At 44.3% G+C, this 14,907-nt stretch overlaps 1 protein-coding gene across 4 annotated transcripts in view; it reads right to left on the reverse strand.

The window, feature by feature from the left end:
• Window positions 1–261: 261 nt before the first annotated feature.
• Gria1 (glutamate ionotropic receptor AMPA type subunit 1) overlaps window positions 262–14,907 on the reverse strand; it is a 319,911-nt gene continuing 305,265 nt past the window's right edge. For all 4 annotated transcript variants that reach the window (XM_052195298.1, XM_052195297.1, XM_052195295.1 and 1 more), the window contains 2 exons: window positions 11,025–11,159; window positions 262–465 (listed from right to left, as the gene is read on the reverse strand). In XM_052195298.1, the coding sequence (XP_052051258.1) occupies window positions 262–465; window positions 11,025–11,159 (339 nt within the window). The remainder of the gene's footprint in view (window positions 466–11,024; window positions 11,160–14,907) is intronic.

The following is a 14,907-nucleotide window of genomic DNA, read 5'->3' on the forward strand; positions in this document are numbered from 1 at the left end:
CTTCCATTATTGCAGCATAGAGTTAGTGACCATCTTCACTTAGCAAATGGAAAAGGTTGAAAAAAAATCCCCAAACGAAAGGGACGGTGGCCTAGTGGATTTTTTTTTTTTTAATTCTTCAGGGACATTGGCTGAATTGTCCTCCATATGGTCGTGGTGGTTGGAGGTGGTGTTTCATTTCTTTGTTTTTGGCACTGAAGGGCTTGGGATGGGGCTGGGGAAGCCTGAGGCTGCTTCCCAAGGGTTTCCTGTCTGCTCCAGTTACAATCCTGTGGCTCCCAAGGGCATCCCTGAACTGTGGCTCATGCAGGGAATGGATTGCATGGACTTGGGGAAGTCCTGGCTGACCACTCGGCCATTCTCTCCACTGCCGCTTCCTCCACTGGCTCCTGCCCCACTGTTCCGGGGGAGAGTCGATGTCCGTATGGCTTCATTGATGGATTGCTGTGGAATCAAACAGAAACCCTTTTCAGGAGGACAGGGGGTTCTTCCCCAGGTCCTTGGTAATGATTACCAAAGGGGAAAGAATCAAGTAGGGATTGACACTCTAACCCAAACTTTCTCCCCACTCCTGGGCTCCAGAAAGGGCAGTGTGGGCACTTTTTAGTAATTCTTATTTATTTCTGGCATAGTAAGTCCCTTTCTGATCTAGAATTCTAATACTCTAGAAACCAGAGGGTTAGTAGCACCAATCTGATATGTCAGTCTATACTTGGAGGTTGTCTGTGCTGGTAGTAAGCAAGCATTACACAGACAGTGGAGTTGGGGGATGCATCCTTGCTTTCTTTGGTACATAGTCCTTTTCTACCACATTGTACACATCACCTTCCCTTATCCTTAGCAGGGCCTAGGCTTTAAAGCATTAGGAAGCAAGCTCTGTGTTATTTCATTCTGTGGTTACTACAGGGAAGGCATTTCCTTGGTGCTCCTGGAGTGGAGCTTCGGAAATCTGCATACTGTTACCTAAGCTAAGTTCTGTGATCACATTCCTGTCTTTGGTATTTTTAGAATGTTTAAACCTCTAGATCTATAACATGAGTCTGTCTAGGCAGCTACAGTCACCCTCCTATCACTTGCTCCTCCTCATTCTCCCCTTCTTCTTCCTCTTCCTCCTCCTCCTCTGCCACCTCTATCTACTAAGATTGGCAGTACTTCATAGAGAGGACTTTGGAATATTAAGGGAAACTGATAGTTTGCTATTGTTGGGTGCAAATGATGTTCTTCTAACAAAAATTCGAACCCCCACTTCTAGCTCTACATGTGAAGGGTACTGAGGAGTCATTTGAATAAGATAATTCACAAAACATAGCCAGAAAGGGTCATGCACTGAAGAGAGGCCACATGTCCAAAAGCCTTTATCTGCATGTCACCTGCTTCCTGTCAGCAGGTATAACTTGCTGGTCTAGACTAACAAATCAGTTTAGTGTTGTTCTAGGGTGTTAGAATTCTAGATCTGGGACAGACTCCCAGATCACCTCAGCAGTTGAGGTGTTAGTGTAATATTCAAGACCATCATCCAGGTCCTGGATTTTATCTTTTAGTCGAGAAAAGCATTGTTCTCTGCAAAGTTCCATTGGAAGAACTCTGCGGTATGAAGATGCCACCCTTAGCCCGTCTTCTCTACTTCTGAGTTCTCAGAATTTTGGGTGTGAGGTTTAGCTTCTTGGTAGAAATCAACATAATGAGAAGGGTTATCTGTGGGTTGAGAGACTTCCTTTGCTAAGACTGACCTCCCACACGTGTCAGCATGAATTCTGCTTCATTTTCCCCTTGAAGTTCTGCATCATCTCAGCTGACAGCAAAGGCTGGCTCCTCTCAGTGTATGTGTGCACTATATATCCTCTTATACATAAGTTTTGTCTCTTTAAAGAAAGCTCCAGTGTAGGGGAATGCCAGGACAGGGAATGGGGAGTGGGTGCACTAGTGAGCAGGGGGCAGGGGATGGGTATGGGGATTTTCTTGGGGGGCAGACCCAGAAAGGGGACAACATTTAAAAAAATAAAAGAAAGCTCATATACTGGGGGAGCCCCAGACTATGCCTCCACAATCCGTAGCTGTCCTTGCTGGTCACTACACAAATAGTTTATATAAGATATTCTTGAATTTATTAAAAACAATTCTTTCCAAACACCCTGGTTTTGTTGTTGTGGCCCAGAGATCACTCTATCTTCTGTTGCTAGACTATTATGACAGTCTGATGAACTTTTTTTCTTGTTACCCATTCTTACTGAACTTTTTGATACTGTTAAAAAGGGTTCTTCTTCTTCTTTTTCTTTTTTCAAAATCTGTGATTCATCTGGGGGCTGGGGCAGGGTGGGTTAACTAAAACTTAAGTTGTAATGAAATCCATCATTTTAGAGGCTAATTAAAAGAATAGAGTTGGAGACTGGGGAGATGGATGAGTATACGTTTCTGTTCTAGAGAAGCTGAGTTTGATTCCCAGCATCCACGTCTGATGGCTTACAATTGCCTGTAAGTCCAACTCAAGACATCTGATATTTGTGGCCTCCATGGGTACCAGCATTCACATGCACACACCACTACAACACTTACACACACTTAAAAATAACTAAGAACTAAAAATAATTAAAAATTAAAAATAAAAGCTTAAAATATAAAAGCTTAAATAACTTAAAAATAACTTAAAAAGTATTTAAACCAATACCTTTCATCAGTTCAAAAAACCTTCCCCTGTAAGACAAGAGTCTTTACATGAAAATCTTAGTGTCAGTCAGTGTCAGTCAGCACCTCCATTTAAGTTCTTGGTCATAGAGACTCGAAAGGCTACAAACAATAAGGCGATTGCTTTTGAGTGCTTTTGAGTGTTATTGTTGAAGATACAATACACTTTGGTTGCAGGACATTGAGCTAGAAGTAACACTAATTTCCTGCTGGCTAGCATTCATAGTGCCAGAAAGTGACACTTTAGACTACTAGGGGAATGTCATCAGTGGTAAGCTCTCAATGCTACAACACTGGCATGCCAGACAAGATATGTCTCCTGGTGCAGTGGTGGCATGATGGTTACGAGGGTAATCAACCACTTCCTGATTTGGTCTGAGCCCTGTCTGCAAGCTTCACAAGGTTTAACCCCTGCCTAACACTGAAAATCTGGACAGAAGCTTATGATTCTAGATACTATTGGGAAAAATCTACTGTTGTTTTGCTAAATGGACATGTCATAAAATCACCTTTTCAATGATTGCGTTTATACCCATTGATTAGTGCTGTGTTCAACTTCACCCAGAAGATCTCTTTGCAGTAGTTAATTTAGACATTCATAATTGATCAAAGTTCTGAAACTCAGTGACTGGGAATGCTCACCTAAAAATGGGATTATCTATATAATAATCTCCCAAAGGGTCAATGTACATGACAGAAGAGGGAGGAAGAAAGAATGTCAGAGCTAGAGGATGGGAGGATGCTGTGAGAGGTTGTCTTCTGGACGTGGCCATTGCATTAGTGAACTCACTGTAGCGGTGGTAACCTGAACCACGTCAAGCCAACAAATCAGGCAGCATTCCATCAAGTAGCACTAACTTGGTGGGTTACAAAATAAGAACAAAAACATCAAAAAAGCAGAGAGAACATGAAGGTGGGCAGGGGATGTGTTGGTTGGTATCCAGAGGAGAGAGAGGGGTAACTGGTGGAAACTGTGATCAAGACACATTGTATGCATGTATAAAATTATCAAAGAATAAATAAAAGATACTCAAAAAATAAAATTCATGATTCAGACAGATTTCCCCCCATATGATGCTCTGCCCACGCTGGTTCTGTCTCTTCCTCAAACCCTGGAACTTAATTTATTTCCATCCTCTCCTGGCAGTTCTCCACCAAAGAGGAAGTGTGATTTGGATTGCATTCTTTTGAGTCAAAGGCCAAATAAATAGAACCACAGTGCTACTCAGGGAAATCTGAGCTTAGAACAGGAAGAATTAATTCTTTCTGTTGCTGATTCTAATACAAGAAAGGTTGGAAAGAGAATAATATTTTAATTGTGTCAGTGGAAAAATCTAGAGTGTAGCTTGGAATGTCTAGCCTTTAAGACTTTGGTCTACTATGGTCTTTGAAAAAGTGTGTGTGTGTGTGTGTGTGTGTGTGTGTGTGTGTGTGTGTGTGAGAGAGAGAGAGAGAGAGAGAGAGAGAGAGTTCGTATGCGTGTGCATGTGTGCACGCAGCCATGAGAGTGAGTGTAGAGGCCACAGGTCAGCCTCCTGTTACTCACCAGGAACTATCCACCTTGCTTTTTTGAGACAAGGTTTCTCACTAGAACATGAAGTTCATGGATTCCTCTAGGCTGGGTGATCTGTAAACCCTAGGGATCTCCTTATCTCTGTTTCCTCAAGACTGAGGTTAAAAGTATTATCACCACACCCGGCTTTCTCTCATGTGTGCTGGGGATGGAATTAGGTCCCCATGCTGCATTAGGCACTTAATCAACTGAGATACCTCCATAGTCCATGTTCCTTTAACTTGAACAACAACAACAACAACAACAACAACAACAACAACAACAACAACAACAACAACAAAATGTAAAGCTCACATTGATTACCATGGGCTATGTTCCTCAAAAGTCTCAAACATCTCTGTGTTATCTGACTAAAGTTGGCAAAACATCATGAGTTTATCTTAAGGACAAGGTTAATAGCATAGTCTACACCAGAGGCTATCAAAAGCCGAGACAAATTTGGCATGTAACTGAGACCTTTCAACTTTAAAATACCAGAGCCATTTTCTCAGGAAGCTAAGGGCTGCCCAGAGAACACCCGACCATAAGTGGGCACTGGCCTCTTACTAGCGTCCTTCTTGATACACTTATGGGATCTTGGAGAATAGAGGACAAAAGCCAGAACTCTGGCATGAAAAGCAAGTTAAACAGGTTGTAGACCTTTATTTCTCACACTGTTCCTTGAAATCTCAGGGTGGAAGGTTTAGGGAGAAACCACTGCTACCTGAATTCTACTCCACTAACGCTGAGTGAATATCCTGTGAATCTAACTTTCAAAACTTCTGGGGTGATTCTAAAGCGGAAGCAAAGTTGAGCTTATCTACTGTCCCCGATCATTTTAAAGAGAGCCTGACATGTCCACAATTGACTTAAGACAAGTTATCTGAGGCAGTGACAGAGCAGATGACCTATTAAACATGGTTCTTCTACTCTCCCAAAGCTAACTGACAATCACTAATGCCTGCCCCTGTCTTTGAGAGTGTGGCTCTTTGTCGTTCCCTCCCAACTATACCAGTCATTCTTTAGCACATCCTTTCAGATGTTTTGAAACAGAATCAGGGAAAGAAGAATGAATGAGCAGTCTAGCTGCAAAGTCTCCCAGTGTGGCTCTTCTAAGACCCAGTTCTGCAATGGTGACCATGTTCTGTTTCCCAGTCTTTCGGTTTGCTAGGAGAGTTCTATCCAGCCTCTGGATGTCAGAGAATATCCTAATGAGAGCTCAGGTATCATTAATGACCCCATTCATTGTGTGTGCAAAGAAGTGTTTGAGCACCAACCATAGAGAATGCTTCCTCAGTGTTAAACCATTTGATGCTCATTAAGTCTAGGCAAGTGTACAGACCCTAATCTGATGTGGCTTCAGCATACCATGTGTTGGCATTGTCACGTACAAGTTTGAAAGGTCAGTTGCTCTCCAGGGAGTTGGAGGGGGCTGGGGGATTAATTTCCCTTGGGAGCAAGGTCAAAATTGAGAAAGATCTTTATTTTACTTACTATCAACAAGGACAAAGGTACTATCCTGTTTTCCCTGGAAGAGGTGAAGTGCAGATGCTCTGCGGCTCTACTCAATTAAATATGTGCCCTAGGTGATATTTTGCTTCATGATAGCTTAAGTCATACTGAGATGTTGTGGGCTAGCTGAAGTCTTTGAGTCCTCATCTCCTACTCTCTGATCAAGCCTTACTGGTTTCTAGACACTTTTAGGCAAGAGTTCTAGTGTTTGAGTCTCTGACTCTGGGCATCCTTAGCTAAATACCACTGTGTCTGGGTTGTTCCTAGTTGCATCTCCTCTGCTATTATCCTTCTGCTTCCCCAGTGACATGTATGATCTGTTTCTGACATCTCAAAGGGTGAAGAATGTCAAGGAGACTCAGTTGAGATCCGGTGCTTGCCTCAATGGCACAGACTGAGTTTATCTTTGTGACCAGCACAATGACTGGCACTTGAGGGACTTTGCTCGAAAAAGTATCAATCACTGGAAGAACAGAAATCGAGCAGTTTAGAAGCATCTTGGCTAAAACCAAGATCCTGGGCTTTGTGGAGACTTTGCTCACTGTCTAATTCCTATCCTTCTAGCTCTTGGTTCGTGTGACCTGTGGGAGCAGGCGCCGTTTCTTCCTCTAGCCCCACTTATTAGCAACAGATCTTCAAGAATACATTACCTGGCTAATGAAAATGAGGAGCTGACACCTTGATAGGGAAGTTCCCAGTCTTCCCCCCCCCCCCATCCTCGCCTTCATCCCCCCCTTTGTGCTTAGTTTTCCTCTTCTTCCTCTTATCTCACATGGTGACTAGAGAAAGGTCTCTTTGAACTGCTGAAACATGGGGGAGGGGGAGCCTGAGCTGGTTTAGTAGTTCCTGGCTTTAACAAGGGGTTAACGTTGTGGTCAGGGAAAGACAGGATGGAAGGTCCTTCCAAAGTTTCCTCCCCCTGCCCCTACCCTGTCACCTCCTTCTGTATCCCCGGGTAGGGCCATAGGCTATACTTCTAACCAGAGATAATTGCTTCTGAGAAAAGCAAAGCAGCTCATTATGCAGCCCGAGGAGTGGCTGGAGTGTATTCCACTTATCCTCCTAGATAAGAGAGGAACGGATGGGCGTCAGAAATGAAGGGCCAGCTAGGTTAATAAAAAAAAGTGTCTCCATTGAAGTGGAAAGATGGAAAATTCTATTAGGCATCCTATTGTTTTGTGGAGAAGTTATGATGGTGGATGGAACTGATTATCGGGGACTGTGCTGGACAGTCTTAGGTTAATGCTTCTGGGGGGCCCCCCCCCCCCCCCGGTGGCTTCTGAGAACTTTAATAACAACACTATAAAGGGAGTTGTGAGAATGTCTCTCAGGCATGGTAACATGACACAAAGGCCTCTTCAAAGAACCCTTGCCATCTAAGATGCAGTGTGCTTTCTGTGAGCCCAGTCAAGACTGTCTTAGAAGATAATCCCAGCCTCTGTTCAGTTACCTGGGTTAGTAGAAATCACTATAAACCTAGAGGGATGTTAGGTGGTCAGGTGATTTTCTGCTTGGAGGATACCAAACCACACCATAGTTGATGAGTACACATAGGTGTGACCATCTTGGGGACACTGCTTTAGACAGGGCAGTTTGCATTATTTAACCTTGTGCCACTCTCTTCACAATTCTTCTTTTGCTCCAATAAACTTTTTTCTTCTGCGCACAATTCCACATTAACTTGATGAAGAAAAATATGTACCCTACAGCTAGAGCCTGTTCTTTAAGGACTCGTGGCTTGCATGGCTCAAAACATTCTAGTACATGTGACTAATAAAATTACATGTTAATAAGTAAACATTAATAAAGGAAAACTTGAAGGGAGCCGTAGCTGTCTGCTAATGATGCTGGTATCATGAATGCTAGCAATCACTGTTATTATTTATTGAGAGCATACTGTGATGTGGGTCTCCTGCCAATCCTTTGATCTATTATTTTGCATCCTCTCTACAAATTTATGAAGTATATACTACCAGTGTCCTCATTTTTAAAAATAATAAAAATAATAGGACCAGAGAGTAAGTAAACTTGTCTAAGGTGACAGAATGAAGAAACAGAATGGATGGACTCACGCCAGGCTCTCCACCCCTAGATATCCAGAGGGCACCACGTCCTGGGGTGCCATGAGAAGGAGCTTTTGAGAGTTGACCAGCACCAGCTCTGGGTCTCTGGTCCATGTGGAAGGGCTGAGGGTTCCAAAGACTGTAGCTGGCTTAGCTCCTGGCCTGGGTCACACTTCGCTGCGTGAACAGCCCTTTCTTCTCTTTGGGTGGTAAAGAAGGACAATCTGTAAATTTATGTTCTGGACAGAATTGGCAAAGAAAGCTCTGCTTAGGGTTTAGGGGTGCTTGCCATATCCCACCAAGTTCATGGGAAGCTTTAAGTATGAAGTCAGTGATCTGCTTTTGTTATTTTTTTGTTTTTCCAACAGAATGTGGCGGTGGGAGAGCTGGTCAAGATGAGAGCAAGGTGTCCTGAGGTTCTTTAGACAAATCAACCATACTTGCAGACTTCCATTGTTTTGTTACCGTACTGTGGGAGAGCAGCTTTTCAAATGGGCCTCATGAGAAGGAAGAAGGGGTGAGGGATCAGCTTACACAGAACACACAGGGGCTGGAACATGGTGGGAGGAGGGAAGCAGCCTGCCAGCGGGAAGGCAGCTGGAACCATGACGTGGGAATGCTGATTGCCAGGACAGAAGGTCTCAATACTAGGATGCAAACTCCTTTTTTTTTTTCTTTCTACCCTCATCCGTTTCATACAGAACTGAACATTGCGTTTCCAAACAAGGGACTGACTAGAAATGTCCTCCCCAGAGCTGACCCAGGGTGTACACAGGCCAAGGTGGGGAGAGGCTGGGCAGGGACCTGTGTTAGTGATCTGGTAGTGCATATGTTCCCTGCTTAGAAGAAACTGAATATTGACAAGTGGACCTTTAGTACACATTATAGGACAGCAAACCCCAGGAAAAAAATCTTACTAATCTAGTAAAGCCAAAGAAAGAGCCCAGGCCAAGATAACCACGGGTCTGATACCCATAGTGGCCACAATACTCTTCCCTTCTCAGTGTAAAGTTTGCTCTTAATTTCTGCCATTTCCTGCAAATCAAAACAACCCTAAGATTTCATCTTACACCAGTCAGAATGGCTAAGATTAAAAATTCAGGAGACAGCAGGTGTTGGAGAGGGTGTGGAGAAAGAGGAACACTCCTCCATTGCTGGTGGGGTTGCAAATTGGTACAACCACTCTGGAAATCAGTCTGGCGGTTCCTCCGAAAACTGGGCACCTCACTTCCAGAAGATCCTGCTATACCACTCCTGGGCATATATCCAGAGGATTCCCCACCATGTAATAAGGATACATGCTCTACTATGTTCATAGCAGCCCTATTTATAATTGCCAGATGCTGGAAAGAACCCAGGTATCCCTCAACAGAAGAGTGGATGCAAAAAATGTGGTATATCTGCACAATGGAGTACTATTCAGCCATTAGAAACAATGAATTCATGAAATTCTTAGGCAAATGGATGGAGCTAGAGAACATCATACTAAGTGAGGTAACCCAGACTTAAAAGGTGAATCATGGTATGCACTCACTAATAAGTGGTTATTAACCTAGAAAACTGGAATACCCAAAACATAATCCACACATCAAATGAGGTACAAGAAGAAAGGAGGAGTGGCCCCTGGTTCTGGAAAGACTCAGTGAAACAGTATTCGGCAAAACCAGAACGGGGAAGTGGGAAGGGGTGGGAGGGAGGACAGGGGAAGAGAAGGGGGCTTACGGGACTATCGGGGAGTGGGGGGGCTAGAAAAGGGGAAATCATTTGAAATGTAAATAAATTATATCGAATAAAAAAAAATTTCTGCCATTTCCCACAAGCCTTCTCCAATCCTTTCTCTACATTCCCCTAGTCTTTAATGTCTGAATCACAGTCTTTACTTTCTTTATGTGTGTGTATGTGTGTTATATTTCTATCTATCTATCTATCTATCTATCTATCTATCTATCTATCTATCTATCATCTATCTATGAATGAGTGTGTGGTGTATGTACATGTGTGTGGATGTAGGTCAGAGGTTGACATTGAGGGTCTTCCTCAACTGTACTTCATCTTACTTGTTTTTTATTCAGAGTCTCTCACTGAACCTATACCTCATAGATCTGGTTAGGCTGACAGGCCAATGAGCTTCAGGGATCCCCCCAGTCTTCCCTTTTTCAATGGTGGGGTGCTAGTTGTGAAATGCTGCACCTGGTTTTTAACTGGGCACAGAGACTCTGAACTTCAGTCCTCATGTCTTTGCGGCAGGCACTCTACCATGTGAGCCATTTTCCTAGCCCTGAGCACTTTCCCAGATCCATTTCCTATTGAAATCCAAAGGTATGACGGTCACAGAGGGGACCAAAGTTCTTCGCTTCCTTATGCCACTGTTCACGTGACTGACTTCCATACATGTCTCCTCACTGGGGCTAATGGTGCAATCCAGGGGCTGTGATGCTGATACCCCAGCTTCCCTGCAATGCTCTCATCTGCATCTTTGCTAAGGAATGCTTGGCCCTTCTCACAGGGCACCAGTGATAGTGAGCGCCCTATTCACCAGGATGGTCCATGTGCTCCTGTTAGAAAGTGGGGTTTGCGCATTGTATTCACATCTACTTTCCGCTGATTCCAGCCATTGCTGCTGTTGTATTCTTTGGAACGCCATAAGGTGAATCTGCTTGTCCCCTTGCCCAGCAGGTTTTCATGCTTTCCCTGGCAGCTTCTCAACCCTCTCCAGTTCTTCTCTGCTGCCTTAAGCTGTGTTCAGTGTGGTTTGGGGTTAGTGTACTAATCTGTTTACCTTTCTCTGTGGATGATGCTCTCTGCCAGGGCCACCCATAATACAGAAGCTAAAAAATGGACCCAGTTCACCAAGCATAGCAAGATCAGCACTGGGAACTGGGTAGGCATGCCTTCCCTCACCTGGGCAGTTTGTTTGATTGGATGTAATTTCAGAAAAATCAGCCTCTTGCTGTGCTGGCTGAACCCTGACCCTCATGGACCTGCCTTCAGAAAGATTCATTTGCTGTTTTGGGCACAGTATTTGCCAGATACACCCATTCCTTCCCTTTCTTTTAGATCCAGATATCCCTTTCAGTTTCTTCCTGATGCTTCTCTGCTTCCTGAATGATCTCGACCTGTCCCTTTCTACTCCTTTAGAGCAAAACAGCCTCTCAGGGAACCCAGCTGTGCCACTGAGAACAGGGTAGGGAAAAGACCCGGGAAGACGATGCCACCTTCATCCGCTTCGACTCGCTACGGGATTTGTAGCAGAACTCGATTAAGGCAACCAGCATGGCCAGTCCCAGCCCTCCAATCAGGATGTAGAACACGCCTGCCACATTGCTGAGGCTCAAAGCACTGGTCTTGTCCTAAGAGAAGGAGGTGGGAAAGGAGGGGAGGGAAAAAGGAAAGTAAATCAAGAGGCTCGAGACCACTGAGGCAGCAGCAAATTAACACACATACACGCAACCCCACCCCCTCCGCAGCGTTCATAGATGACAATTGCTTGTATTCATTGGCTGCATGTTCACAACATTCCCCAGGGGAGAGGGGAATGCATGCGTGTTTGTGTATATTTAAATCATCTGTGATTGTGTTGAACTTTTAATTACATCACCTCCCCCTTTAATGTCTTTTCTGGGACAGGAGATACCACAAAAACTCAGGCTAGATCCGGTAAGATCTGAACCCTTGAGCTTAACTAATTCTTTCAGGAGACCCTTCCCTTTAGCTCCATGTCTGCCTCATCTCCTCTGTTGCTTGGCAACACGTCAGCCTCCATCATTGTGCATGTCTCTGAGTGTTTTGCTGGGAGTTGGTATTTAAGTGAACTTTCCCCTAGATGTGCATTTGATTTCAATTTAATAAGACAGCTCTCAAACACATAATAAAGGCAGAGGGACGCAAACCTTTAATGACTGCTCTTAGTCCCAATTTAAGGGGAAAACCTGGGGGGGGGCTTATATTGGCAGAAAGGCATCGCACTAGAGTAATGGCTCAATTTAATCCTAATAATTATGCTTAATCGGTGTCATTTATTTTTTTCTATTGGAGGGGCTTGCTAAGATTGCTATAGGTAGACATGGATGGCTGAATTTAGAAATCTCAGTCGCCTGTAGTAAATGAGGCTCTGCTGGTTTCTGGGATGCTGATCCACACAGGAGGGTGTGGAATTCCCAGAAGCCTGGGGAAGAATACTGATGTTCAGCAGGAGGGAGCTGAACCCTGCCTGTGAAGCTCATGAATAGAATTGGTATGGGAGATTGTCCCGGTGTCCTGTCATCCTGTGAGCTTTAAAAGTGAGAGGAGTGAAGGAGAACCCTGTTTCAAGTAGTGAGAACACTAGCCCAAACTGCTGTTCACGGCGGAAGGTAGCGTCTGAGGAAGAGAGGCCACCATTCCACTCAATGCTTGACAGAGGCAAAGAACTCCTTTTAAGTCTTGGAAGAATGTTCCTCTCCAGTAGTTATCGCAGCTCCTGACGCCTTCTTTTATGCTGTTTTCTCATGTGAGAATGTTTCATTAAGTCAAAATGAAAGGCATCTTTTAGCTTGCACTGGTACATGGCATTGGTGGCTGATTGGTGGCACAGGGTAGGATCCGTGGCCTTTACCCTTCTGTGTGTTGCTTTTCTGGTGGGGCTCCAGACGAGCAAATGAATGGTAGAGTGCCTGGTTCTAGTTGCTGTGCTGATATCCACCCAGGAGGGTCTGGGCATCTGGAAAGGTATTTCTTATCTCCAAGCCTTTGCCCTTCTTCTACTTGATGCAGTGTACAGGGTTCTTGGTGGTTGAACATGGGAACTGCAGATGTCTTGCCTACCTACCCTGGAGAGAGCCCCAGCCAGCAAAGCCATGGGATTATCTACAGCAACCCCAGAGAGGCTTCTTGTGTGGCTATGACAGATGGTTCTTGAATAGAGGTGACTTTTGGCAATGCTTAGCCTGGCTCTCTAGGCAGTGGAAAGGATTATTCAAGGGAACGAACTTTTTCCTGTCTGGGATAATGGCCTGAGAAGAGAAATATGAAAAACGGGTTCAACATGTCGTTCAGGAACTGGTAGAACATCGAAATTCCCACTCGTGTGACTCAGCATGCTCAGCGTATCTCTGCTTGTTTCTCAGAAGGTGTGTAGTTCATAGAATTACTTAAGAGAAAATCTTCTTTCTGCAGAGGACCAAAGTTTGGCAGGGTGGGGGGACATCTTAAAGCATCCCCAAGTAGCAGGGACTAGGTAAGAGTGATGCTCAGAGAGAGTTAATGGGGAAGCACTGGAAAAGAAGGCTGGAGGTTGCCGACTTCACAAGCTCACTCATCTTTCAAAAGCTGAAGTACAGCTTTTCATGTCCGTAACTTAGGCTAGTTTATTCTTCATAGTCTCCCCAAGTTTGAATAGGTTAGAGGGGTAGAAACAGTGGGCTACCACATTTATTACTACTAAGATTGCAGTGTGACTGTATCTGACTCTCTGGCCACCACTTAGGGTATATCTGTGAGACAGGTAGGGTCAGATCTTTGTGTGGAAGTAAGGGGAGAGTTGTGTATAACTATAGAAAGAAGAGGGCCCAGTCACTGGGCGTCTGGTTGTTTCTGGAATGGAGAGTTTTTATCCTTACTCCCTTACTCTGTCTTCTTTCTTCTCTGGAGTTAGGGAGTGAACCCCAGGCTGTCTGTCTGTCTGTCTGTCTGTCTGTCTCTCTATGGTTTTTCTAGAAAGAGTTTCTCTGTACAACCCTGGTTGTCATGGAACATGCTGTGTAGAGCAGGCTAGCTTTAAACTCACAGAGATCTGTCTGCTTCTGCCTCCTGAGCACTGGAATTAAAGGTGTGAGGTGTGAGTTAATACCTGACTACCCTTTGTTTATATTTGTTTGCTTGAGACAGGATTTCTCTATATAGCCTAGGCTTTGAACTGAGTGTGTAGCCTAGGCTGGCTTCTACCTTCTGATCTTCTGTCTTGATTTTGGAAATTCTGGGATTATATGTGTGTATCACCAATCAGCTCATCTACTTATGGCCTAGAGAGATGGCAGCATGTTTGAAGACAGCTTGATGGTTTGCTTCCTAACTGTCTATCCCTTTTGGTGGACAAGTGTTATAGGCCCTGGCATGACAGTGTGATAAGGAGCTTGTGTTGGTGAGGTTTTAGTTTAGTTAAATTTATATTCAGACAAGGTTTGTGATTTCTTCATGTGTGCCATTAACTTTATGTATGGATGAAACTACATATTTTACCCTCTTTTTCTCTCTTTTGGTAGTGCTGGGCATTGAACCCATGACCTTAGGTATGTTAGGCTAATGCTCTACTGCTAAACTTTAGCTCTAGCTTATCATCATTAGCTTTTGGGATAGTGTCAGATTTAGATCTTTCTAAGGCAGCTTGGGATTTTCTGGTCTGTGGCCATCACTGACCTTCTTTGACAACAATTGGGATAGAAATGGGCTATCCTAGGGCAGAGATAAAAATCTTTTTATTTGGAGACTGGCACTTGGACTCTTCCTCTGACACACTGTGCACATAAAGGAACTTCCTTGCATACTTGAGTAAATAGCAATGTCTCTGTACATGGCAAACTACAGGGTTCCAGCTCTGATGGGGAAGGAAGAGATGGGCTTGGGGTCTTCCAAGTGTTCCCTGAAACATCCCATTCTTTTTCCATTCATAGCAGATGCACTCTCCTAGAGCTAGGCAGCTTGCTGGTAGGAGGGGAAAAGTCACAACTTGTCTCCCGCCAGGAACAGACAGGGTGACAGTGCGGAAGAGAGTGATGGGTGAAAAGAGAAAAGAAAAACCCGAAAACTCGAAACTCTAATCTTGCAGAATTATTGGGTTGGTTACTATGGTGACGACCCTAGCTCCACAATCTGTTCTCCTGAACCTGTTGTCTTCAATTTGCTGCTTCCCTTCTGTTGGAGCGAGAATTCCCCACCCTCCTGTATGTCTCCTTGCTCTTCCCACGTATTGAGGAACTGTCCCAGATTCCTTGTTTTTGAGCCAACATCGATTCCAAGAATGCTCAAGACCTTCCAAGATTTGGCCTTCATGAGGAAGATTGGTCATAGGCTTAGCTTTCTTTCTGGCTTAGGTGGAAAGTTCTAGAAGTCAATGCCTTTGGC

Source organism: Apodemus sylvaticus, chromosome 10, assembly GCF_947179515.1.
Source record: "Apodemus sylvaticus chromosome 10, mApoSyl1.1, whole genome shotgun sequence".
Taxonomy (NCBI): domain Eukaryota; kingdom Metazoa; phylum Chordata; class Mammalia; order Rodentia; family Muridae; genus Apodemus; species Apodemus sylvaticus.